The 27644-nt window shown below is 36.7% G+C and overlaps 2 protein-coding genes across 9 annotated transcripts in view; both read right to left on the reverse strand.

The window, feature by feature from the left end:
* The window catches only part of LOC111516494 (ATP-binding cassette sub-family C member 4), a 259489-nt gene that overhangs the window by 163566 nt on the left and 68279 nt on the right, over nucleotides 1-27644 (reverse strand). The window lies entirely within an intron of this gene.
* LOC141483786 (uncharacterized) lies at nucleotides 25809-27066 on the reverse strand. The gene is made up of 3 exons (XM_074178636.1): nucleotides 26810-27066; nucleotides 26529-26750; nucleotides 25809-26470 (listed from the first exon to the last, which is right to left on the reverse strand). The coding sequence occupies exons 1-2, from the start codon at nucleotides 26978-26980 to the stop codon at nucleotides 26529-26531; spliced, it is 393 nt and encodes a 130-aa protein (XP_074034737.1). The 5' UTR covers nucleotides 26981-27066; the 3' UTR covers nucleotides 25809-26470.

Here is a 27644-nt window from a genome sequence, read left to right on the forward strand (position 1 = left end):
CGTAAAGAAAGAGGAGTGCCGCAAATTTGTAAAAAAATAACGTCATTTCGACATTCTCGAGATTAGCATTTTTTTTTTTTATTTTGAAGGAAATAATTTAAGGACAAGGAAAAATATATAATCTGACGATTTCCGCAAGCTGAAACAACAAAGATAAAGTTTAATGCGTGCAGCTGTGTGATACCTATATTTTTCTCTCCGAGTTTCTATTCCCTTATCTATTCACTTTTTATTCTCTATTACTCTCTCACTCCGTCCCCACTCCGAATTCTGTTGCCATACACCATCAAAGCTGATCACAGAGACTCGTTCGTGATGAAGATGATGATTAATTAATCAATTAATTGATGGATGTAGCCGTTACTACGTGGTAGGAAATTAAAATTTCTTCGTTTTTTAATACTTTTATTTGTAACTAACGTTACTGCAGTTTCGTCCTATAAAGACATTTTCAAACTTATACAATATATAAGTTCGTCCTTATAGGACGAAACTGCAGTAACGTTAGTTACAAATAAAAGTGGTGAACATATGGAAAGATTCATTTCTGTTTTCTTCATTAATTAATGGATTGATTATAAAAAATTAAATTTTTTTGAGCATGTTTTCAAAATTATTTTCTCATTAATATTATTAAGTATTATATTTAAAAAACATACACCATTTATTTGCATGCTATTTCCTGAGCTTTTCAATTAATTAATTCCAATGAATTAAAAAAAAATGAAGAAAAATATTGTTTTTGTCAGATCAAGAGAATCCCTCTAGATAATTGTCAGATTATGAGACAGCACGTCTGAAACATGAAGATGAACCATATATATCTTAATCTGACACGTTTGAGTATTTCAAAATGACAATTTTTTTGCACATTATAATAATGGCCGCGAGTTTGCTTCAGATCGAAATCGTCAGATTATTGAATAAAAGCTATTTTTTTGTTGCACAAAACACTTCCTTAGAAAATCTGACGCGTTTGAGAAACATTTTTTTCTTGTTACTTTTAACTCTTACGTACAACCACCCACATCATGCAAACGATCAGATTAACATACCAACATTATTAAAAATACGTAGGACATTGATGCTATCAATATCTGACGCGCTCGAGTATGTCCATGCAACAGTATTTTTTTACATATTTAAAAACCTATAGCCGCTTCCCCCACCGATGAAAAGGTATATATTTTATAATTTTTTTTCTTCTTATCATCTAAGCTTTGCAACCTAATATGTCTCAATGACGCTCGAGTAAATCCCCATTTTGCATCGTGGGCTCCCCTGCTATTAATGACAGTGTTGAAAATCTGCATCGTATTGTGTTAAAAGTATACAGGCTGATTCACGGTGGATATCACACTAGACGTTTCTGGTAAACCAGACAACGGATCACTTTGAAAATTCAATGGAGGGCATATTCGGACATTCTCTAGCCAACTAAAATATTTTTGACAATGCGGTGTTGCCGCTTCTATTAGAAAGCAGTAGCAACTTTGATTTTTCAAATGGAACACTCTGTATATAATATTATTTTTGGAATCTCCAACAATTGCCCGACAACTTTTCTTGATATTTCCCTATACCTATCTGTTACCGTTTTCGAAATAAAAATTAATTTCAATTTTTTTCTTCGAAAATCATGACTTCTAAAAATGCCGATATCTTTTAGTTAAGAAGTACTATGATATCGAAATTTGGTTTGGAGTTAGGTGATACTTGTACACTTCCCACACGTCAGCCTAATCTCCGTTACTTCAATACAGGGTGGTAAAAAAATACAGTTTTTTCGTTTGCTTGAAAAAGTTGCTGAAATTTGATTATTTTAAATGGAACACCCTGTATATTATTAAAAATTCGGAAAGCTGCTGAAATTTGCTTTTTTTCTATGTATATCATACCTATACCTAACTAGTCAAGTTTCGGACTTATGAACATTTATTTGTGAAAATGTCCCTTCAGAATGATATTTCCATTCGGTATTTGGAAAGCAGGCCATGATTACTATTTGACAGTAGCGTTGTGACATTCTCCTAATAATATCGACATTTTCGTCACTTCAGAAGTTGCAAATACCTTCAAAACGATGGAACAAAACTATTCAAACGAAGTTCTTATGAATTTGTTTATTATTTTTGGACAGTGTGACAAAGTTATTAGCAGAACATGTAGAAAGTTCAATGAAATGTATCCGAATCTACCGCCAATGAACCTCAAGAAATTTATACGAAGGGTGTTTGGTAGCTGGGTGCAAACCTTCAAGGGGGTGATACACTAGCCCATGTAGAACATATTCATACAAACATTTTTATTTTCTAGCTCGTTTTTGATTTTTAAGGGAACTTTTACGATTTTTAGCACAAAAATCCAAAATTGGTCAATTAAATGCTAATAACTTCGAATCTTAACAGAAATGTCCGGTTTTTTAAATTTATTTCAGTAGTCTTATGTGTCCCCAATCGCACTAAAGTAGTTTGAAGCACCATTGTGTCCAAAAAAGTTATGTACAGAGCATTAATACTTTACAAAAAAAGAAAGAAAATAAAAAATCTGACCTTTGATGCCAATAAAAAAAATAAATAAAATACATACAGGTGTTCAGACACCTTTTAAAACATGCTTAGTTATTGCTCTTTCGTTTGAGGTATCATTTACCGAGCTAAGTCTTAAACTTTTTTAATTAGGGTACCTGAACCAGTTAAAGGTCGTGAATATGGATTTTTGTGGAATTGAAGAAAAAAATGTTTTGTACTGTAAACATTTATTGTTGGTGTTCAAAATGTCCTTCACCATTGCATATACACTTTCTTCAACGATTTCGTACTTCAGTTGTGGTTACTTTAATTTGCATTTCCTGTTCCATAATTTCAAACGCTGCCTCTATTCGCTGAAGTAATTCTTCTCTCGTGGTGGTTTCTGTTGTGTATACGAGTTCTTTCACCCGACCTCACACAAAAAAATCCAACGGAGTCAGGTCGGGCGATCTGGCAGACCAGGGGATGGGTCCGTCTCTCCCAATCCAGTTGCCAGGAAAACAGCGGTTCAGGTGTTCGCGGACGCTTACAGCCCAATGTGCTGGGCATCCATCTTCCTGAAATGTGATCGGCCTGTCCGTGTCCAATATTAGCACTTCGGCATCATAGAGTAACATTGGCAAGTCGTTTATCATGAATTCAAGGTAATTTTGTCCATTCAAATTGTCAGGCAAAATGTGTGGGCCAACCAATATGCGTCCGATGACCCCAGCCCACACATTTATTGAAAATTGTCTTTGGAAAGAAATCTGAAACAAAAATGCAATGAAATTAGTTAATTTAGGTTATTAAACACGTGTTGAACATGGGTAATAAAATAATAATAATAATAGAAATCATTTATGTACCTGTTTTTTCCAATTTGGATTGCTGTCCTTATCAGCCCATTCATGAAGGTTGTGGAAACTAGTAATTCCTTCCCTGAAGAACTTCGATTCGTTAGTCCAGAGGATGGACTTTAAGAACCACGCCAATATTTGCTTTTAGCAAAAAACGGCAGAACCGTATCCGTCTCGCCGGATCCGTTTTCTCCAAGCCTTGCACACCCGTGCCGTGAAACGGATATTTCTTTTCATTGACATTATGTCTTCCTGGATTTACTGCAGGTTCAGCATGATGAATACCAGATTCAGACAGCTTACGATATGTGTTGGAAAACACACGGACGTTAGGCACCCTGCAATAAAATGACTCATTTTTAACGTCTTTTGAAGATGGAAATGGCAAAATTTAACTACCGCTACAATTAGAAATTAATTTACCTGCGGTTCGGGTAACGTTCTTGGTACAAACGTCGTGCCAGAGATGCGTTACCATCAGCTCTGCCATACATAAAAATGATATCGGCTCGTTCATGACTCGTAAACTCAGCCATGGCATCACACACAACAAAAAGTTCGATAGTCTAAAATAAACAACACCCGCAGGAGCGAAAGGCTACAACTGAACACGGTGAATTACAAAAATGGGGAACACAAAACCAACGTCTACTCGCAACTCGAAAGGGCAAAGCAGTGACTAGAGAACTTGTTTGGCCAACCAAACCGACCCGGCGAGGGGTCCAATATGATTACTCAACACAGGTACCTAAAAATTGATAAACTCAAAAGCAAGTTTATGGCCCTAGCATAAGGTCTAAATCATAACAACAGAATGCATTCCAATTAATGACTAGCTTCAGATCAAATTCTTTGTTGTAAAATGCCACCGGCACCGGCCTTTGTTCAGTTTTCTCTTTTTTCAAGTTGGGCTAAGTTTCTTATTATTCCATGTAAGTCTAAAAATAATATCGCATATTGCTTTAGGATTTTCGTTTAAAGGTTTTTGAGCTGAATTTCATTTAAATTACTTTTTTTTTAAATTTTTCAAATATCCATATTTACGACCTTCAACTGGTTCAGGTACCCTAATTAAAAAGTTTATTACTTAGCTAGGTAAATGATACCTCAAACGAAAGAGCAATAACTAAGCATGTTTTAAAAGGTGTCTGAACACCTGTATATATTTTATTTATTTTTTTAATTTACATCATCAGTATGGTGCCAAAAGACCGAAACACGTGTCTATGGTTTGCCACTTTCTTGAGTGCTATGTCCGATATTAACTTCTGTTTCTATATCAAGACACTCAATAACTTTCATACATACATACAGAGAAATGTTAAATACCTATAGCTTCAATAAATTTTCATTCACTTCAAGAAATCTTCCAGTTTCAACAATAAAAAGTCGTTTATAGAACTGACTCGTAGAAAAACCATATTATAACATGCAGAAATTCTTAAATTATAGTATGCTCACTATATGAATGTTATTTATACATGCCTAATTTCATGTTTTTTTGTCTTACAACAACGTGTGTAATAATGTTGATCATGAAGGTAAAGCTTTTATTTTTTATTTATTTGTTATTTATAAATAATAAAGATCTATCTATCAATTCTGAAATTGAACACTACCAGTGTTTCCCTGGGTTATAAAGTTGAAGAGTGTAATATTTGAAAACAAGGCGGCTGAAGCGTCTTTGAATAGTGTATTGTGAAAATTAATACCGATAATAATTCCTTGCGTCAATACCAAGTATAAACGAGTTATAATTGAGGTGAAGTTCTGATACGATATTTTTGATTAAACTACAGGGGTAAGCTAGGAAAGGCAGCGGCGAGTTGAATGTACAAATGTACATTTTACTGTGTTGATCGGTAGCCGGTCGGTTCTACGTGGGTGCTTTTTTCACTCACTAAATCGACCACTGTGTTAGTCGGTAGTTCAAGCCGCAGGCTGAACGATCGATTTTCACTTGCTATCGTCCAACCCGTGTTAGGAATCACACGTTGAGAAGTAAGACTTCGTTAGTCCTTAGATGGCACAAGTTCCGACTTCTGGGGGTTGTCGTTCGATGGGGTGGGACAGCTGGTTAATGGAAAAAAATATTTTGAACATATTCAAACTAACAATTTTATGAATTTTGGGAAGGAGTTAGCTAAAAATAAGTATACAGAGAGGATCTAATAATTGAGTCATAGTTAGGTAGCGGTCAGAAATTTGTCGGCCAAGCTAGATTCACAACACAACAAAGTTTTTGTTTCGGGGTTGAAATTAGATGATTTTAATGTATTTCCACGTGTTAAAACCGAAAGTGACCATAAAAATTATATATTAGCTCTTGTTTTCAAGATATAGTATCATTATATTATATATATGTATATTGAGTTTTCAACAAATGAAATATTTCATCACCAACAGTTGGTACACATGTTTGTTTACATAACACCCCTCTCATCAGCTGTTCTTAAGTAGTAAACATAACCTATGTGAGTTTGTCAATTGTACGCACGTGGTTGCTATTGAAATTATCGTATGAAGTTGATTTTTAAATTAATTTAAGCGCTGATCTGAAATGCCTCGAAAGTGTCTGAATTCTGTCGATAGCTTTTGCTATATATGTGGTGAAATAACATTTAAGGCTCAGAAACGTAAAATGACACCTATCGTTAAGACAGCCTATGAACATTATTTTGGTGTGGAAGTTGGGGACCAAGATGAATCATGGGCTCCTCATATATGTTGTAATTCTTGTTCCATCATATTGCGAGAGTGGCTGAAAAATTAAAACCGGGCAATGGCTTTTGCAGTACCTATGGTTTGGCGTGAGCCTACCAATCATACTGTTCGAGAAGAGCAATGGACTGTATTTGTTTAGGTACAAGTCGCTTCAAGAGGAAGAATTCCACTTACCTTTTTGGTATTGCTGTGGCACACATACGCGCGTTTTTTCTGGTTGGTTTCTACCGATCGGATTCTTGAATTGTACTGATCCCCTTTTGCTTAGAATCCTCGCGTTTCGTCGAATTGGCACCAAAATACAGTGGCGTTACGACCTCTTGGAGATTAGGGGAACGCGAGGGATTATATTAATAACAGCGGATGAGGTTGCTACTAGTGAGTTGTGTATACAATACGTAACATACCGACCACCAAAAAATGAATGTTTTTTATAGACTACTTGTGAAAAAGTAAAAGAAAAATTATTATATATTCATAAATATAGTGAGAAAAGTTTAATCAAAAAAAATAAAAATTGGCTGAGAAGGGTTTAAAACTTTGGTAAAGGACACACCTTGCTCACAGGTCTTTTCAGGATTGTCCCTTGAGAATTTCTTACTGATACTACTCTCGTAGTACCGTCAGCACCCGGGTGCAATTGCGTAATGCGACCGCGAGTCCATTTCATGGGAGGATTATGATCCTCTTTCAAGAGAACTATTGTACCGAGTTCTATTGGGGTAGATGGCTCAAGCCATTTACTACGTTGCAGAAGAGTATGCAAATATTCCTTGTGCCATCTCTTCCAAAAATCTTGCTGAAGACGTTGCACCATTTGCCATCTTGAAAGACGCCCCAAATGAATATTACCAAGATTGGGTTCTGGTACTGAATTGAGAGGTGCTAATGTTAAAAAATGCCCTGGAGTAAGGACTGAATCATCGTTGGGATCAGAACTAAGACTGCAGAGGGGTCTCGAGTTCAACAAGGCTTCCACTTGCGTGACGACCGTAGACAACTCCTCAAACGTGAGAGTCTGATCTCCAATAACTCTGAAGAGGTGCGTTTTAAAGGATTTCACCCCAGCCTCCCATAGACCACCGAAATTGGGAGAGGAAGGGGGGTTGAAATGAAACCGTATTCCTTCTTGGCCGGAAACTTGTTGCATGATTTCAGATAATTGCCTTGCAGCTCCCTTAAAATTTGTTCCACAATCTGAGTAAATGTCTGAACAGAGTCCTCGCCGAGATACGAAACGTCGTAAAGCTCCGAGGAAGGCATCAGAGGAAAGATCTGAGGTAAGCTCTAAGTGAAGAGCCTTTGTTGACATGCAACAAAAAATGCAAATGTAAGATTTGGTTACCTTTGCACCACGCATCCTAGTAGAAGTAGTTCGAAACGGGCCACAGAAGTCTATTCCAACATGAGAAAAGGGTTTCAGTTCGGATATTCGGCATTTAGGAAGATTACCCATTGGTTGTTGAACCGGTTTCGGGTTGAGACGGAAGCATTTATAACATTTTGAGATAATTCTTCGAATAGTCTTACGTGGGGATATAATCCAGTAGCGTTGAGACAAAATAAAATGCAAGGTCTGAAGGCCGGGATGGCAGTACTTAGAGTGCGTATACTTTATCACTAAAGTTGTGAAAATATGAGTACTGGGTAAAAGAATAGGGTGTTTCTGCTCATGCGTTATATCTGAATATTTTAGGCGCCCACCTACTCTTAGAATTCCTTTATCATCAATAAAGGGACTGAGTTTTCGAAAGGGTTTCGGTAAAGGTCTTTTCCGGTGGATTAAGGCTAATTCGGAGGAGAATGCTTGTTGCTGAGTGACTTTTATTAGAAGCTGAAGAGCGAATTCCATTTCCAAAAAAGAGATATGAGATGAATTGAGGGCAGATAGGTCTGCAGCAAATCGAGTCTGTTTTGTTCGAAGGTAAATGAAATGTAATACATAGCAAATAATGCGCTGAATCTTGGTGAGCGAAGAAAAATGTGATATTAAACCGTTAATGATATTTTCGTCTACAACTGAGATCAAAACAGATTTTCGTTGTTCTTCACATATATTAGATAATTCACCAGGTTGGACTGAATTTTCGGGCCACTTGTGGCGAGGAAGTGAGAGCCAAGATGGCCCCGACCACCATAAGGAATTGGTAACCAGTTCCACGGGGGACAATCCTCTGGAACCGGGATCGGCAGGATTTTCCGTTGTAGACACGTGCCCCCAGAGAGAAGGGGGAACCTTTTCTTGTATTTGGGTAATTCTATTTGCGACAAAAGTTGTCCATTTGTGGGGAGAACTGTGTAACCATGCAAGGACAACCATAGAGTCAGTGTAAGCATTAATTGAGGAGATTTTAAATATTTCACCATATGTTTTCAAAGTGAAATCCAGCAATTGGGAGAGAAGCAAGGCTGCGCAAAGTTCTAAGCGTGGTATAGATATCACCTTGAGTGGAGCAACCCTAGATTTAGCAATGAGGAGTCGAGTTTCAAAGGTATCATTCGAGAAGGTTCTAAGGTAAACCACAGCACAATAAGCCTTTTGAGAACTATCGCAGAAACCTATGATTTCTTGAGACAATGAATTTTGGGGTAGTATTCTACGAGGTATTTGAATAGAAGAAATTTGTGAAAGTTCATCTTTAAATTGATTCCACTGTGCCACGATGGATTCAGGAAGGGGATCGTCCCAATCTACACCAGAAGCCCATAAGATTTGCAAAATAACTTTTATAGACAATGTGACAGGAGTGAGGAAACCTAAAGGGTCATAAACTCTGGCTAAGTTTGAGAGAATCGTTCTTTTTGAGCAAGGTTTGTCAAGGGGTTCAACTTGGTATGAAAAGTAATCAAGCGTGGGATTCCATTGCAGACCTAAGATCTTTAATGTTGTATCCTTTTTCAGATCTAAGTGTAGAGCATCAAATTTCAACAATTCTGGAGCTAAGTGGGAAAGCAACTGTGGTGAATTACTGGCCCACTTACGAATTTCAAACCCAGATTCACCTAATATGTGAATTAAATCAGCTTGTAGATTCAACGCTTCAGAGACAGATGAGCTGCCAGTGACGATATCGTCAACAAAGACATCCGTTTTTAGAACTTCACAGGCCTTTGGATATTTAGATTGATATTGATTGGCAATTTCGTGGATTGTGCGAATGGCTAGGAACGGTGAACTTGAAACGCCAAAAATGACGGAATTGAGTCGGTAATCTTTAATATTTTCATCAGGAGAAAATCTCCACAAAATTCTTTGAAAATCTCTATGGGATTCTTTCATCAGAATTTGCAAAAACATTTGCTTGAGATCGGCTGTAAAGCAAACAGCGTGAGTACGGAATCGTGACAAGAGGATACAAATGTCGGGCTGGAGCTTGGGTCCAGTTAATAACGTATCGTTTAAGGACAAGTTATTAGAGCAACGGGATGAGGCATCAAAGACAACTCGAAGTTTGGTGGTAGTGCTCTCAGGCTTCAGAACGCAGTGATGGGGTATGTAATAATGAGAAGGGGAAGGAGTGATATCGGAAATGAGTTCCATGTGATTGAGAGATAGATATTCGCGCATAAAATCGGAATATTGGGAATAAGTATTAGGGTCATTGCGTAGTCTACGTTCCAGTGAGAGAAAACGCTTCAACGCAATATCTCTGGAGTTAGGGAAAGTTGGCTCTACAATTTTAAATGGAAGAGCAACGCAAAAGCGACCAGAACTATCACGAGATACCGAGGATTTATAGAGCTCCTCTGCCTCCATATCTTCTTTTGTGAAAGAAGGTGCAGCAGGAACTTGTTCCAGTTCCCATAATGATTTAACCGAGTTTTCTAAGGAAGAGTCTATAAAGGTTGAAATTGAGATTACTGGGGAGGAAGAAGATACACCGAGCTTTCCCATAATAATCCATCCGAAAATGGTATCTAGGGCGACTGGTTTATCAGTATTTACGACGTGAGAAGAACCTTTCAGTATGTGAGCAAATATATCAGCTCCGAGCAACATATCTATAGGTTGTGAAACATTGAACGTTGGATCAGCTAATTCAAATTTAGATATATCGAGAAAATCATTCCTATCAATGGTTTGTGAAGGAATATTAGAGCAGATTGAAGGTAACACAACAAAATCAAGATTAAATAAGGGTTGAGATTTATTACATGGTTTTATAGTACATGATACCCCTTGGGAAGCGTGAGTCGTTGTTCGTCCAACTCCTCGTATTTCTAGAGACAATTTGTGACGAGCTAGACCAAGTTTTGTGCTACATTTACTCGTAATAAAATGACTTTGGCTTGCGCTATCCAGGAGAACGCGAACCCTTTCATATTGACCTCGACTATCAGCTACATCTACGATGGCAGTGGACAAAAGAATGGTTCCTGGATTGCTAGTGGGTACGCTAGCCGTTAGAGTTTGAGACGACCTTTCATTTGAGCTTCCAGTAGAGATATTTGAATTTTGAGCAGAGTCGTTGGAGTTAGTTTGAGAAGTCGTATTAGCGGTTTGAGATTCTTGTTTACTAGGCAAATGGAGAAGAGTGTGGTGTCTCCTTGGAGACGGGCAGAGGCGGCAAAAACCTTTAGATGTACAATTAGGAGACGAGTGTTTAGAACCTAAGCAATTTGAGCACCATTTATTTGTTTTTATTGAATTGTAACGTTCCTCTGGCGTTTTAGAGAGAAATTGTTGACAATTGTAAATTAAATGATCTTGATGACATATCTGACAGTTTTGTTTTTTATTAGAATTCACAAAAAATGAAGAACTGGATCGTTGTTTTGGAAGAGAAAATTTATTAGAAGTTTTCAGTTTAGAAGATTCGGGAGCGGCGGAGTTGACTGTATCAATCGCTGAGCAAATTTTGTTCAAAAATGACTCGAGAGTTTGATAATACTGATTTGGTAATAAAGAAGAATTTTCCAACTCAAATTTTGTAGCGGTAGTGGAATCTAAACGATCAAGCATCATGTTAAAGAGGATAAAGTCCCAATGCTTAGTTGGAAAGTTCAAATTCTCCAAAACTGCAATATTTTCATTAAATGTATCAATGAGTTGTCGTAAAGAATGAGAGTCCTCTGGATTAGTAACCTTTTTTGTGTTCACTATGGCTCGCCAATGGGACGTTGCAATAATTCGAGGGTTTTGATATCTTTTTATAAGAGCATTATAAGCTACCATATAATTTTGAGCTGTCAGAGGTGTACATTTAACTAATGCCAGAGGAGCGCCGTTGAGGCAATTAATGAGGTAAGTAAATTTTTCAACATTAGTTATGGTATCATTTGCGTGGACAACAGAATTAAACATATCAATGAATGTTTGCCAAGACCTGGCATCACCGTCAAACTTAGGTAATTCCATTTTGGGGAGCCTCACATTAGAATGGTGATTTATTAGAGCTGGTACTGCTTGTTTATTCTCAAATAACTTCATGTATACCGCTTGTATGTGATAAAAATCGTTTTCAAATTCTGTTACGACACTGTTATGTGATTCAAAATCAGCATTATCTTGAGCTGAGACCAAATTGACTATTGCGAGATGAAGTTTATCGAAATTATCGCGGATTGCATCGATATGTCTAAAGCGACATTTGAAATTGTCGTGAAGGTCAGAATCGGTGAGAGCAGCGTCCGCAACCTTTTTAAGTTCGGTAATTTTGATCACCTCTGTGCTTCGTTGGGCGATATAATTTTTTAGTTTTGCAGCACTTGCTGCCATTGTGTAGATGATTTAATGAAAACTATTAACAGCAGATAAATTTAGAGCGAGAAAATTTAGTGAGTGTAAGCGGTACGCACGAAATTACTGGAAAAACACTTAAATTGTAAATAAACAATGATTTTTGAATCAGCTGTTGCCTGGATGAATGCAAACGCACAACAATGAATTCGTGCTGCGTGACCACAATGCGCGTACGGTTTTAACCGCCGAGGTGCGAGAGTAGTACCAATTTTACGAATTATTATTTCTTTTATTAGTACCTGAGAAAAACTTTAATTTTGGCGGAGTAAAAAATGAGGGAGAGAGAAGCAACTTCACTAGTTATCAAACTAATCCGTTGAGAAGGATCAAAAAATGTTCGAGAAGAGCAATGGACTGTATTTGTTTAGGTACAAGTCGCTTCAAGAGGAAGAATTCCACTTACCTTTTTGGTATTGCTGTGGCACACATACGCGCGTTTTTTCTGGTTGGTTTCTACCGATCGGATTCTTGAATTGTACTGATCCCCTTTTGCTTAGAATCCTCGCGTTTCGTCGAATTGGCACCAAAATACAGTGGCGTTACGACCTCTTGGAGATTAGGGGAACGCGAGGGATTATATTAATAACAGCGGATGAGGTTGCTACTAGTGAGTTGTGTATACAATACGTAACACATACAGACGACTGTTATTTCTGCTTAACTCCTCCCATTAAGCAAGGTTTATCTATGATGAAAAGAGGAACGGTTAAATACCCTAATCTCCCATCTGCTCTTCGGCCTGTACCACACTCAGACAATTTGCCAGTCCCTTCTCCACCCCAAAACTATGAAATTTTAGAGGAAGGTGATGAAGACTGTTTAGAAGGAGCAACCCATCCTTCTACATCCTATGACCCTGATTTTGAGGTAAGCGATAGGTCTAGTGATCCGCACAGAATTAGTCAAGCAGAGTGACCTTATAAGAGATCTTCGCTTGTCTAAGGAAAAGGCTGAGCTGTTAGGGTCAAGACTACAACAGTGGAATCTTCTAAAACATGATGTGAAAATATCTCAGTACAGACAGCGTCAAAAAGATTTGCTTCCTTTTTTTGAGAAAAAAGAAAACCTCGTAGTTTGTTCTGATGTTAATGGTTTGATGGACTGCTTGAATTTGGATCACACTCCATCTGAATGGAGACTGTTTATAGACTCTTCAAAACTGAGCTTAAAAGCTGTACTTCTGCATAATGGAAATCAGCTACCCTCTATTCCTATAGGTCATGCAGTTCACATGAAGGAAACGTATATAAATATGAAAACACTTCTCCAATCAATCAAATATGAACAACACAAGTGGCACATCTGTGGTGATCTGAAAGTCATTGCTATACTCCTAGGAATGCAATTAGGGTTCACCAAGTACTGTTGTTTTTTGTGTCTGTGGGACAGTCGGGATAGAAAATCTCACTATAAAAAAATGAACTGGCCTACACGAGACCTAAACCCTAATGAGAAAAATGTAGTTTACGAGCCTCTTGTAGATCCTAAGGATGTTCTCCTTCCCCCATTACATATTAAGTTGGGACTAATGAAAAACTTTGTGAAGGCCATGGACCAGGAAGGACAAGCTTTTAAGTACTTGAGAGCAAAGTTTCCCAGGTTGAGTGATGCTAAAGTCAAGGAAGGCATCTTTATTGGGCCTCAAATCCGTGAAATCGTAAATGATCCTGCTTTTGACATGATTTTAACAGGAAATTAAAAAAGAGCCTGGGAAGCCTTTAAGGGGGTTGTACATGGGTTTTTAGGTAACAAAAGAGATGATAACTTCACAGCATTGGTTAAAGAGCTTCTTCAAGCTTACTACCAACTTGGATGCAACATGTCCTCAAAAATTCATTTTCTTCACTCTCATCTTAATTTCTTCCCACAAAACTGTGGAGCTGTGAGTGACGAACATGGAGAAAGATTCTATCAAGACATTGCCTTAATAGAACAGAGATATCAGGGCCGTTGGAATGAAGCAATGCTTGCAGACTACTGCTGGTCTGTGTGTAGGGATGCTCCAGAAGTGTTTTATAAAAGACAAGCTAAACGACAGCGATCTTACAATGAATCGGATGGACTTAATTGAAATTTAGTGGTACAAACTTCTTTTATTTGTCAAAACACTAAGAATAATGTTTTTTTTATTAATTTTGTACTTAAAATATTCTAAAAGGAACATAACAATATTGTTTTATGTACTTTCACTTTTCACGTATAGTATAACTACTCTTTAAGATTAAGTACTGTGTATCTCAAAAACCAGAGCTAATAAAAATTTTTCATTGTTATTTTCGTTTTTATCACCCCAAAATTAGTGGAAATTGACTAATTTAGTGTAGGGAACATTCAAAAAATATTTTTTTGTTGTGTTGTGACAGTTACTCTCGTATATGATGGTAATTTACGGCGAATACAGTAATTTGAGTTTTATTCGAAATTTTGGTAATTGCTATCTTCTTTTCGTTCTTTATCTTTGTCTTTTTTGTTGAATCAGTTTTATTCATTTTCTCTATTATTGAATATATTAGTTTCTAGGTGTAAAGCCAACTTTCATTTCAAAATCTAGCAACCTCTCAAGAAAGAAGTGTCTTCGAATTCTGAAGATCTTTCTCACTGTAACTAAAGACCCCCTCTTCGTGCACGGGCCGAATGCAAGCACTTTCGCAATTGCTTGATATTCAAAATTTGATGTGAAGAAATTCGCATCTAGTGACAGCAGCTGTCAAATTTAATTTGACAGAGCAATCACGGCATTAGCGAGAGAGTTTCCAAGGGGTGAACAATAAATAAAAATAAGACTAATTGTTACACTGTTGAGCCCAGCTGGAGTCTGATCCATTACAAAGGTGACTTCGGCGAGATTGTATATATCGTGAGTCCCTCATTTGAAAAGAAATAAATAAACATTCAAAGTCGACGTTATTACAGTGGTAACAGCGGTTGAGTATTCAATTAAATTTTATTACTTTTCTTTCATAGAGAAGGAATTCGCAGAAAAAGAGAAAACATTTGTAGGAAGTGACTATAAAATAAATAGTTCGAAAAACACGTAGTCAATTTTTCGTTAGCGTAGAAATTAGATGGAGGAATTTTGGTGATTTTAGGTATCTAATTTTCTTTGTAGTGGGGGAATTTGAAGTGCTTCCATAGTTTTAACTGTTCAAAATGTCACAGTGAATTCGATAAATGCCATATAGTAAGATACAGGATGGAACTCATTGAAATAGTCATATTGATTTACTGTCGCGTCGGTAGCCAGCGAAGCAGAATAATTAATTGTGTTGAGAAAATAATCAACTCATTTAAAAATCTTTGTTTTGTATGCAGGTAAACGTAATTGTTAGCTGGAAAGAGGAATAGTACATAAGAAAAATATTTGAAGAATAAAAGTTGAGTTGAAAAACACACTGCAGTGTCACGTCAATTTAGAGAATAACTCCATAATTTGTGAAAACATTTTCTATTTGATGATGGTAACATTTCGACCAACACACTGTTAATGAGTTTCGATTTTTGATGAAAGCATTCAGTTATGACAGCAATAGAAAAAGTCATTGATATTGAATTATCTTTTTGTTATCAATAAACGATTTGTGTTCAAAGAAAAGCTCAGTAGGGGATTAAGTATTTAATTGTTTTTGTTTCAGAGTGAGCTATTACTTCCTGTAAAAGAAGTTTCTAAGAAATATTTAAAGAATTGCGATTCTGAGTCACTTCAAATTGCATTTCTGAAAAAAGAAACCATGTAAAAAGGTAGTAAATTGTATTTTTGTTGATATATTTGTTTCACATGGGTCATGAATTTTAAAAATGGCAACTTCTTCCCAAATTACTAACCCTTCCAACACGTCAACGACATGTTTGCTCTCGATGGTAGCCCCATCTATCGGTTGGGTACCTACCGCCTATGTATTCGCTTACAGATAACAATCCTGAAAAATATTTTGATGGGTTAGAAATGCGAGCAAAATGAGATATTTGGAGCGGAAATAGAACGTTACAAATATTGAGATTTGAATTAGTACTTGAAGCGTATGATTTTTTCAGGTTGAAACTAGGTTTGGACTCTGAATTTTTTTGAATTGAAACAACGAATGCTTACAAAATTTTCATCATGCTGTTTACCGGGCGAATCGCAATATAATTTGAGTAAGTGTTTTCAGAAGTATGATGAAGACGTTTCATCATTTTCCATGCGTTTTAGAATTTTAGGGGCTAGGTTGTTACAAGAGGATTCACAGGATGTCACGGCTGAAGAACAGGAAGGACCTGAAGAAGGGAAATAATTTCGAATCAGTTCAAGATTAGTCTTAGGGAAGATCTCATGAAAGAAAAAGGAGTGTAACTATTGAGATAGGTTGATGTGGACCTCGACAAAGCGGAAGAATTGGTGAAACTACAGAAAACTATTTTGCTGATTTTACTAGAAAGAATGGCCAACACGAAGATTTCTACAGTGGAAAATGAGGAGAATGCTTTTGCAAGACTGGAGGTCGATGAACCAGCTATTCAAGGAAAAAGTAATTCCCGCTATTGACGCGCAAGTACTGAACATGAAGAACAACACTGCTATTACTGTGGAGAAATAGGCCACTTCGGCATGAAGAGTTCTCTATCAGGAAAATTGAAGCCGAATAATGAAAATTCGTGTTATATATGTCATCAAGACGGACATTGGGCTCGAGACTGCCGAAGAAATAGAAAGCATTTTCAAAACTATAGACCAGGCAATGAACCATGGAAATTTGAGAGCCCGGTAATCATTATACTAGACATAGCCTTGGAAACAAGTAAATACGTACCACACTTCGTGGAACGTATGGTAAACGGAAAATGGTGTGAATATCTTGTTGACACCGGAGCCGCTGTGACATTGGTACGGCGTGGATTTGTTGATGACCATAGGATAAAAGAGGGGTGGACCATAATCAACTGACAAGTGTGACAGGTCATAACCTTCCAGCTTGAGGTTCCACAAAATTATTGATTGGAACCATTGGAGTAAACACTGGAGAGCTACAGCGTGCGACGAGGGAATTTTTCGAAGTGCTCACATGATTTTAGGGAAAAATTCCCTACATGGAAGTGGGGCATGTATCGATTACGGAAGGCACATGGACTCACACTTGGAAAATTATTTTATGGAATTTCTCACTGCGGAGAAGAAAGAACGGGAATATCGTTACCATAGCGGAGGAGTTAGCGAAGTAACGCGAACCTACAATGGAAAGAATTGAGTCCCGACATCTACGACAAGATACGGCGACAAGAAGAAGTGACGCTCCATGAAAAAAAAAACAAAGCAAATATTAAAAGAAGGAACTAACCGCCTGGAAGATTTAAGAGGCAGTCGAAAACTGGGAAAAGAAAGTGGAAGAAGTAGAATACAGAAGTAGAGGGATTTCATGAAGAAGAAAAAATAATCGGCGCACAAAAGGAAGCCAGAAAAGAGGAGATAGGTCTTCAAAGGAAGAAAAAGTCCAAAAGGAACAGGGATTAGATGTCCTGGAATACAGAAAAGTTGAAGTAACGTACCAGAGTAGCAAAACTACGGATGAAAAGTAAAATCTAAATGTCACCTCAAATGACGAAGAAAATATAGCCGGAGAGTCGAGGAAGAAAAAGGCACCAAATGGAAACCAGCAGAACACGAGAGAACAAATAAAATACGTTGAAAAAGAATGAACCAATTATTTCTGAAGTAGAGGAGAAATTGAAGAAGAATAAACCGAAAATAAGGTTGAACCACAAAGATCAGTAGATAAGCTAGGAAACTCAAGGTCAGAAGACGGTACTTCAAAGCCAAGATGGGAGACAGACAGCATGATAGAAGAGACAGTGTACGCCAATACGGAAAAGGCAAAAAAATCGACAAATTCAACAGGAACACGAAGGCCCACACGGTTGGACCGGGAGATGAAGTATTGATACAGACAATGACAGAATTGGAAGGAGACTAGTTAGGACCATATACAGGGTGTCCCTGGACTTCCTCTTTTCCTCTCGGGAATGTATAGATAGGGTCAAAATATCACCAGTACTTCATATAACTTTTTTTTCTAAAAGTCTTCGTAACCAAGTTACGGGCCCTCGAAGTTACAAAATGAAAAATGTTTTTCTTTGATAACTTTTCAAGTGAATATTCAAAATCATCCAAATATTGGTAATTGACTAAACAAATGAATTCCGTCGATGAGCTTTCATGCAGGAGTCAGTTGTTTTGCTACAAAGTCAGGAACGGACTACCCCCGATGGTCCACACCCCAAAACTTTGAAATGACAGATATTTTTCAATATTTTTCAACAAATTAAGGTTACTTGGACAATTTTATGAATAAAAGTACTCGTGTGGAAAGTCGATCGGAGCAACGAGTCTTGATAGAAATGTAGTTCTACTCGACGACATCAAACCCGCTCGTCCACCATTATTTGAAATGAATAATTATCAAAGCAGAAATAATAATGATAACGTTAATTCAACAACATTTATAACAGGAATAATACAAAGTATGCTAAAATGAAGTCGTAAACAAAAAGTACAGTACCTATATGGAAGTTTAAGTCACAATTGTGATAGCAGATATTTTTTCAAAAGAAATATCAAGTTCTGTAGATTCGTGGTGTTTTTAAACTAACAAGCTACTCTACTATGAAATATCGAATTCATTCCATATTTTGTATGTACATAATACGTGTGGAATAATCACGTTTCGTGTTGATCAGTTATCTAAATCTCATGAAACTCAACATTCGAATGTTTCAAATTCTTCTTCACAGCTAAACTGTTGAGGAGATTCACGGATAATTAAAATTTTATGGGAGAAATTCTTTAACACGAATCTAAATTTAGCTGAAAAAACGCACATCGGAAAAAATATTTACTATACTAATAAAAAGCAAACGAATGAACTACAAAAACGGCTGCACATGATCAGGTGAAAAATATCCGGGGAATAATTATGTTCCATTTCTTTCACAGATGTTGACAAAAAAACCTTTTAGAAAGTTTTGATAAAAAATGAGAAACTGGAATGCGATTTTGTTTTGTTTAGTGGTGCGTTGTCATATGACTATCATTGTATTGTCAATATTCTATAGGATATTTTGAGTTTTTTTGATATGGCCGAACAGTTTACATTCAATGAATATGCAGATATGCATGTATTTTATGGACGAGCATTTTGTAATGCTGCAGAAGCTCGTCGTCTGTATTCCGAGCATTTTCCCAATCGAACGGTACCGTCAAGAGAAACATTCGAGCGTGTCGATCGCAGCTTGAGGGAGACAGGTATGTAATAATTGATAATTAATTTGAGCACGTTGTTTTATTTCGATATTATTGTAGGTACAGTTTTGCCAAAACGAGGTGGTGAGGGCGCTCCTAGGACTGTACGTACCGTTGTATTGGAGGAAAATATTTTGGAAGCCGTCGCTGATGATCCTTCAATGAGCCTCAGAAATCTATCAGAACAGTTCCATACATCCAAGTCCACTATTCATAGAATAATTAGGGAACAACTGCTCCACCCATTTCACATTCAGAAGGTACATGCCATGACACCTCAAGATTTTCCAGCACGACCCGAATATGCCAATTGGTTCATGGATAGGCAAAGAGAAGATATGACTTTTATTAATCGAGTTTTATTCACTGATGAAGCAGGTTTCAGTAGAGATGGAGTTATCAACTCTCATAATCTCCATATATGGGCCGAAGAAAATCCCCATGGGATATTGCAAACCAAACACCAACGGAAATTCAACGTGAATGTTTGGTCTGGTATCATAGGAAACCATCTTATAGGACCATTCGTTCTACAGGACCGATTGAATGGAGAACGTTATTTGGAGTTCATTCAGAACGATTTGAATGGACTTTTGGAACATGTTCCATTGCAAACCCGAAGAGATATGTGGTTTATGCATGACGGCGCTCCTCCTCATTTTAGTTTGATTGTGCGTGACCATCTGAACCATATTTTCCACAATAGATGGATTGGTAGAGGTGGGCCATATTCATGGCCATCGCGGTCTCCGGATTTAAATCCATTGGATTTACGCTACACCTATTCACACAAGAGATGCATTGTTGAATAGAATAACATTACATTGTGAAGCCATACGAAACGACCCTGGAATGCTATTTCAAGTACAGAGAGGGTGTCTTCGCAGACTAAGAAAATGTATAGAGAGAGAAGGTGGTCATATCGAGCAGTTTCTGTAGCGGATTTTTCATTTCTGTTTGCTCTTGAGGCTCTTGAGTTTCGTTAGTGTTTGCATTATAAAAATTCGTCATGAACATTTTACCTATCATTTCCATTTTCCTTAAAAACTAATATTTTCGAATAATGGTAGACATCTCAGGATAAATGTTGTTGGATTAACGTTATCATTATTATTTCTGCTTTGATAATTATTCATTTCAAATAATGGTGGACGAGCGGGTTTGATGTCGTCGAGAGAAACTACATTTTTATCAAGACTCGTTGCTCCGATCGACTTTCCACACGAGTACTTTTATTCATAAAATTGTCCAAGTAACCTTAATTTGTTGAAAAATATTGACAAATATCTGTCATTTCAAAGTTTTGGGGTGTGGACCATCGGAGGTAGTCCGTTCCTGACTCTGTAGCAAAACAACTGACTCCTGCATGAAAGCTCATCGAAGGAATTCATTTGTTCAGTCAATTACCAAAATTTGGATGATTTTGTATATTCACTTGAGAAGTTATCAAAGAAAAACATTTTTCCCGTTACTTGGTAACGAAGGATTTTAGAAAAAAAAGTTATATGAAGTACTGGTGATATTTTGACCCCATCTATACATTCCCGAGAGGAAAAGAGGAAGTCCAGGGACACCCTGTATAATCCTAGAAATGGTCACGCCAGTTACGTGCCAAGTGGAGAAATGTGGAGGAAAGGAGAAATAATTGGTATATGTAAACAGGATGTCGGAATCAATTTGAAGACACCGGGAAGAAGAGGATGAGGGCCGAACGCAAAAACGTAAAAAGGGTAAACGAAAGTATACCGTAGAGGATTCAAAATACGAAGTAAATAATGGAATTGAAAGTGAAGAGTAGTTGAAGGAAAGAAAAGAATGTGAAGACAAATCGCCCTGCACGGGGGGGCGTAGAATACTCCGCTCGGTTAGGTGTTCGATCTGAAGGTGTACAAACCACCCCCTAAATAAGTACAACCCCACTTCTCGCCTTGCGGAGAAGGGAAAGCATAGAATACCCCGTCCGGTTAGGTGTTCCACCGGTGGGGGTGGCAATCCCCTAAAAAAACCACCCTCTTCTCCTATCTACGGAAGGGACGTATAATACTTCACTCGTTTAAGGTAGTAGACCAAAGTAGATATGGACTCCGGGAATACCAGATATTTATTTTTTTTTTATATTTGGAACTTGAAATACTTACAAAATTACCATCTACATGATCAAATAACTAATAAAGTTCTGTCTCAATTCTAATAAAAAATGTGTTGGTTCTGAAAATAAACCTATCAAAGTTTCATCAATTAGTTGGAATATTATATCCAGGTAAATTTTAACAAAATAGGCTTTTCATTTAGATGACATGATAATGGAATTTTTCTTATCAATCATTCGATCCTCGAATCATGGGTGCAACCCATTTGATTTTATTAGGGATACATAGTAGTTGTCCCTCTTGCTAATTGTTCCATGGATATTGAATTACAATCAGAAAATGGGTTTTTCACAATTATGAGCGTCACCCCAATTTTATGCTCAAGGACTCTTCGAGGGCAAATCAGACTCACCGGACCATGTTTTCTTGATCGTCGGTTTTTGATCCAACTTTGTATTGGATCTCGTTTCGAGCTTATAGTTTTCACAATATTTTTTGAGTGGAATTTGATGTAGTTTGCCGCTACTCTTAGGGGTTTGCTAGGCTCGCTGAAAAGAAGTGGATATTTCAACAAGGACTTGTTTAACGTTGAACCGATGAAGAGCTACCAGCTGAGATGTCTCACTTGGTAGGTAGCATTTAGAGAAGTCCATGGTGGGGGGCATCGTATCGGCCCCACGTAAGGAAAAGATAAGGGAAATAAAAAAAAAATCTTGCTTGTTTAAGGTTTACTCAGCTCTGGGAAAAGAGTTTCTTCTGATTGGCAGATTTGATATTTTTATTTGGACGAAATAGAACTGAAGTGGGATGAAGCCATAACATAATGCCAGTAAGGGTTAAACAATTTTATGTTTTTTGGGGTTTTCTCACGGGTGCGAAGGTTTGTACTCACGCGTATAATCCGAAGAGTGATTATTTAGGTCAATTGTGCATGTGTACATGTGCATGAAGATATTGGGAATTTTATGTTTTTGTGTTGTTACCTCTCATTGTATCTGGAAGAATATCAGAAGAAAAATTATGTATACAAATTTTTAGGACTAATTGATAGTATAACTGTGTTACAAGTAGCGTACCTTCATCAAGGAAAGATAATTTTGGTTATTAGAATTCTGAGAAAGATTATCAAGCATTGGAGGAAAGTTGGCCGAATCCATCAGTCAGCAAGAAACCAAAATTGTGGAGAAAACAATATCCAACTCATTCTTCTTCGAAGACACCAATGAACATGAAGTTAAAAATGTAATTAATAATCTGAATAAAGGTAAATCACCAGGTCTTGATAACATCAGGTCTGAAACTCTTATAGAATTCGTCGATTACCTAGCTAAACCAATTACCCATATTATAAATAGAGCCATGAATACCGGTAGTTTTCGAGAAGCCTTTAAAACTTCGATAATAAAACCAATATTTAAATCCGGAAATAAAAATGAGGAAATTAATTTTCGTCCCATATCATTAATCAGTCATATAGCTAAAATATTTGAGAAAATATTGAAAGTAAGAATAGATAAATATTTGAAAAAATATAAAATACTCTCTGACAATCAATACGGATTCCGAGAGGCCAGTTCAACACAAGATGCAATGATCCACCTAATGAAAGAAATTTACGATTCGATGGATAATGGTAAACCATGTCTTTGTGTTTTTGTCGATCTGGCCAAAGCTTTTGATACGGTTTCACATAAGAAATTAATAAAGGTAATGGAAAACATCGGTTTCAGAGGGACATCGCTGAAATTATTTGAAAGCTATCTCTCTGATAGGAAACAGTGCGTCAAAATAAATGAAACACTTAGTTCTTGCCGTACCATAGAATATGGAGTCCCCCAAGGAACGGTATTGGGCCTCTCCTATTTGATATCTACTTGAATGATTTGTTTAGGGTCAATTCAGAAGGTACTATTATTAGTTTCGCTGATGACACAGCCGTACTATATCGCGCTGAAACTTGGAATGAATTGAAGGACAAGGCTGAGGGAGATTTTATAAAAATTGTCAGTTGATTTAAGAGCAGGTTGCTGACAATTAACACAAAAAAACTCACTTTGTACCTTTCTCTTATTTCAACAACAAATTGCCAAATTATACCTCGTTGGAAATCGATAATGACAATGACACAATGACTATAAATATGAAAGAACATATAAAATATCTTGGCATAATAATAGATAAAAATGTAAGATGGAGTAAGCACGCAGAATATGTTGCGAATAAAATAAGGTTTCTACTGAACAAATTTAAGTTTTTCAAAAAGATTTTTGACGTAGCACAGCTACGAACATTATATTTCAGTCTAGTACAGTCCCATATCAACTATGGAATAATTGTGTGGGGAGGTATTACTGATAATCATCTCAGGGTTATAAAGGTCACTCAAAAATTTCTCATCAAAATTATTTTCAATAGAGATTATACCTATCCGTCTGAAATACTTTTCGCAGAATCTAAATTTTTTACATGTAGACATCTATATTTTTAAAGTCTCGCTATGTATCATAGGAAATATGAAACAAAATTATTGTCTGTGGATCACTTCCACGATACCAGATTCAAGCACAAAACCTCAAGAATTCCTAAAGTGAGTACATCTCGAAGTCAAAGATTTCTCACATACTTGTGCCCTATTGCCTATGCAGAAGTTCCATTCGAAATTAAGTCTATTACAAGTGATAACAGATTTAAAAAAGAACTGAAATTATGGCTAACGAATATAACAATAGGTAAGATAACTGAAATATTGGAACGAAAAAAAATGAAGTTGTGATACAGAAAGAAAAATCACATGTTCTCACAAAAAATAATGTATAGTTATTTATGTATCAAGGGAATTAGGAGGGCCTCAATTACCGATGGCAAAGTTTGCGTCCCGAGGGCCTCTGGCCCGAGGGACAGCAATTGCCTGAGGTTATTGAGGCTCATTAATTCCCGTGGTACATAGATAATTTTATTTCTAACCGATTTCAATAAAATTTTGTTCATTTTTGAAACGGAAAAATGTACCAATTCATTACCTTCCCGGTATATTTGAATCAGGTACCGTTGATTATAGTAGAGTTTTCTTGTTGCTAGGTTGTTGCTATGTTACTTGTTTATAAACAGAACTTTGTTATCAAGCTGTGTTTGCGGTGAAAACGTGTTTTCTATCCCAAATATAATGGAGGATATTTTGAAAAAAGCTGAACAAGCAAGAGAATCATTAATTCCATCGAAAAGTGAAGCCGTATACCAAAAAGAATACAAGATATATCTGGACTGGCTGACACGGAAAAATGTTATGCCAAAAGATGTCACTGAAACTGTATTTCTGGCATATTTTCAAGAACTGGTAAGGAATTTTCTATGTTTTTCGGTAGATTTGGTAGTAATTGTGTTTATTCGTTTCAGTCAGAAACGTATAGTCCAAATTCTTTATGGACTAAATGGTCAATGCCAAAATCGATGGTGACTATACATGAGAAACGAGATATCACCAAGTTCAATAAATTACAGGCTTTTTTGAAACGGAAGAGTAAGAGTTATAAGCCGAAAAAGTCTGCTGTTTTATCTCCTAAAGATGTTATCAGATTCCTAAAGGACGCTCCTAATGATATTCATTTATTGCATAAGGTAATTTTTTTCTTATTTTCCTTTTTGTGTGTATTTATTTCCTTTTTTTTTGTTATAGATTGTTTTGATTATGGGTTCTTTTGGAGGATGCAGAAGTCAGGAACTTTTGAATATGAAGATATCGGATATAGAGGACCGGGATTGCGTTATGGTAGTGAACGTACCGGAAAGTAAAACTGGTGTATCGAAGAAATTTACAGTTGTGGATGAAAAAGAGTTCTCCGCTTTGCCTTTATTAAGACTCTATATGTCTTTGCGTCCTAAAGGTATTGAAAGATTTTTTTTGAGCTTCCGACAAAATAAATGTACATCTCAGCCAATTGGAAAAAACATGTTTGGGAAAATCCCCAGCAAAATCGCAATGTATTTAGGATTGCCAAACTCATCTTCCTATACGGGACATTGCCTTCGTCGCACTTCTGCTACTGCTCTAGCCAATGCAGGAGCAACTATGACTAACTTAAAAAGACACGGAGGTTGGAAAAGTTCCACGGTGGCGGAGGGGTATTTGGAGGATAGCATCGAATTGAGAAATAAAACGGCGCGTATGTTGTCTACTTTGTCATCAGAAGAGGCAGGTACCTCGACTGTAGTGAACAGAAGCTCCAGCCATACAAAAGAAGAAATTGTTTCCAGTGGCGGAAGTAATTTTCAGGGAACATTTCAAAATTGTATATTTATTATTTGTAATGACGTGAATAAATACAATATGGTTCAGTTTTCATTTCTATTTATTTTTACTTGTGAAAGGTAGAGGGAATTATAAAATCTATAATGTCCCAAGGGAGTTATGACCCTCTTTATTGATAGCGTAACTATGACGATATAAGCTTATAATATCCCGGTCAGAAATAAAATATTTTATTTCTGACCGGGATATTATAAGCTTATATCGTCATAGTTACGCTATCAATAAAGAGTGTCATAACTCCCTTGGGACATTATAGATTTTATAATTCCCTCTACCTTTCACAAGTAAAAATAAATAGAAATGAAAACTGAACCATATTTTATTTATTCACGTCATTACAAATAATAAATGTACAATTTTGAAATGTTCCCTGAAAATTACTTCCGCCACTGGAAACAATTTCTTCTTTTGTATGGCTGGAGCTTCTGTTCACTACAGTCGAGGTACCTGCCTCTTCTGATGACAAAGTAGACAACATACGCGCCGTTTCATTTCTCAATTCGATGCTATCCTCCAAATACCCCTCCGCCACCGTGGAATTTTTCCAACCTCCGTGTCTTTTTAAGTTAGTCATAGTTGCTCCTGCATTGGCTAGAGCAGTAGCAGAAGTGCGACGAAGGCAATGTCCCGTATAGGAAGATGAGTTTGGCAATCCTAAATACATTGCGATTTTGCTGGGGATTTTCCCAAACATGTTTTTTCCAATTGGCTGAGATGTACATTTATTTTGTCGGAAGCTCAAAAAAAATCGTTCAATACCTTTAGGACGCAAAGACATATAAAGTCTTAATAAAGGCAAAGCGAAGAACTCTTTTTCATCCACAACTGTAAATTTCTTCGATACACCAGTTTTACTTTCCGGTACGTTCACTACCATAACGGAATCCCGGTCCTCTATATCCGATATCTTCATATTCAAAAGTTCCTGACTTCTGCATCCTCCAAAATAACCCATAATCAAAACAACCTATAACAAAAAAAAAGGAAATAAAAACACACAAAAAGGAAAATAAGAAAAAAATTACCTAATGCAATAAATGAATATCATTAGGAGCGTCCGTTAGGAATCTGATAACATCTTTAGGAGATAAAACAGCAGACTTTTTCGGCTTATAACTCTTACTCTTCCGTTTCAAAAAAGCCTGTAGTTCATTGAACTTGGTGATATCTCGTTTCTCATGTATAGTCACCATCGATTTTAGCATTGACCATTTAGTCCATAAAGAATTCGGACTATACGTTTCTGACTGAAACGAATAAACACAATTACTACCAAATCTACCGAAAAACATAGAAAATTTCTCACCAGTTCTTGAAAATATGCCAGAAATACAGTTCCAGTGACATCTTTTAGCATAACATTTTTCCGTGTCAGCCAGTCCAGATATATCTTGTATTCTTTTTGGTATACGGCTTCACTTTTCGATGGAATTGATGATTCTCTTGCTTGTTCAGCTTTTTTCAAAATATCCTCCATTATATTTGTGGTAGAAAACACGTTTTCACCGCAAACACAGCTTGATAACAAAGTTCTGTTTATAAACAAGTAACATAGCAACAACCTAGCAACAAGAAAACTCTACTATAATCAACGGTACCTGATTCTAATATACCGGGAAGGTAATGAATTGGTACATTTTTCCGTTTCAAAAATGAACAAAATTTTATTGAAATCGGTCAGAAATAAAATTATCTATGTACCACGGGAATTAATGAGCCTTAATAACCTCAGGCAATTGCTGTCCCTCGGGCCAGAGGCCCTCGGGACGCAAACTTTGCCATCGGTAATTAAGGCCCTCCTAATTCCCTTGGTACATAAATAACTATAAAGTATAAATGGAAATAATTTCACAATTCATGATATACACCAGCTTCATACTTATATTTGAACTTTAATTCATATGTTCTAATCCACATCTGTCATTATTGTTCACCATATTCTGTACTGTCTCAATCTTTCTGAACAAGGACTCACCTTATAGAATAGACAGCGACTCTACAGAAGTGCAGTGAATAAGGACCATATTAAGAACAGAACAGTGAATGAAATATAAGATATATGACTTTCATTTGCTATACGTATATGGTGTATGAATGATGAATGTTATGACCGATAGTTTAGTTTGTAATGTTTGTTCACT

This window comes from Leptinotarsa decemlineata, unplaced genomic scaffold, assembly GCF_025532065.1.
Source record: "Leptinotarsa decemlineata unplaced genomic scaffold, Ldec_3_MD MMD2_tig00004204_RagTag_RagTag, whole genome shotgun sequence".
Classification (NCBI taxonomy): domain Eukaryota; kingdom Metazoa; phylum Arthropoda; class Insecta; order Coleoptera; family Chrysomelidae; genus Leptinotarsa; species Leptinotarsa decemlineata.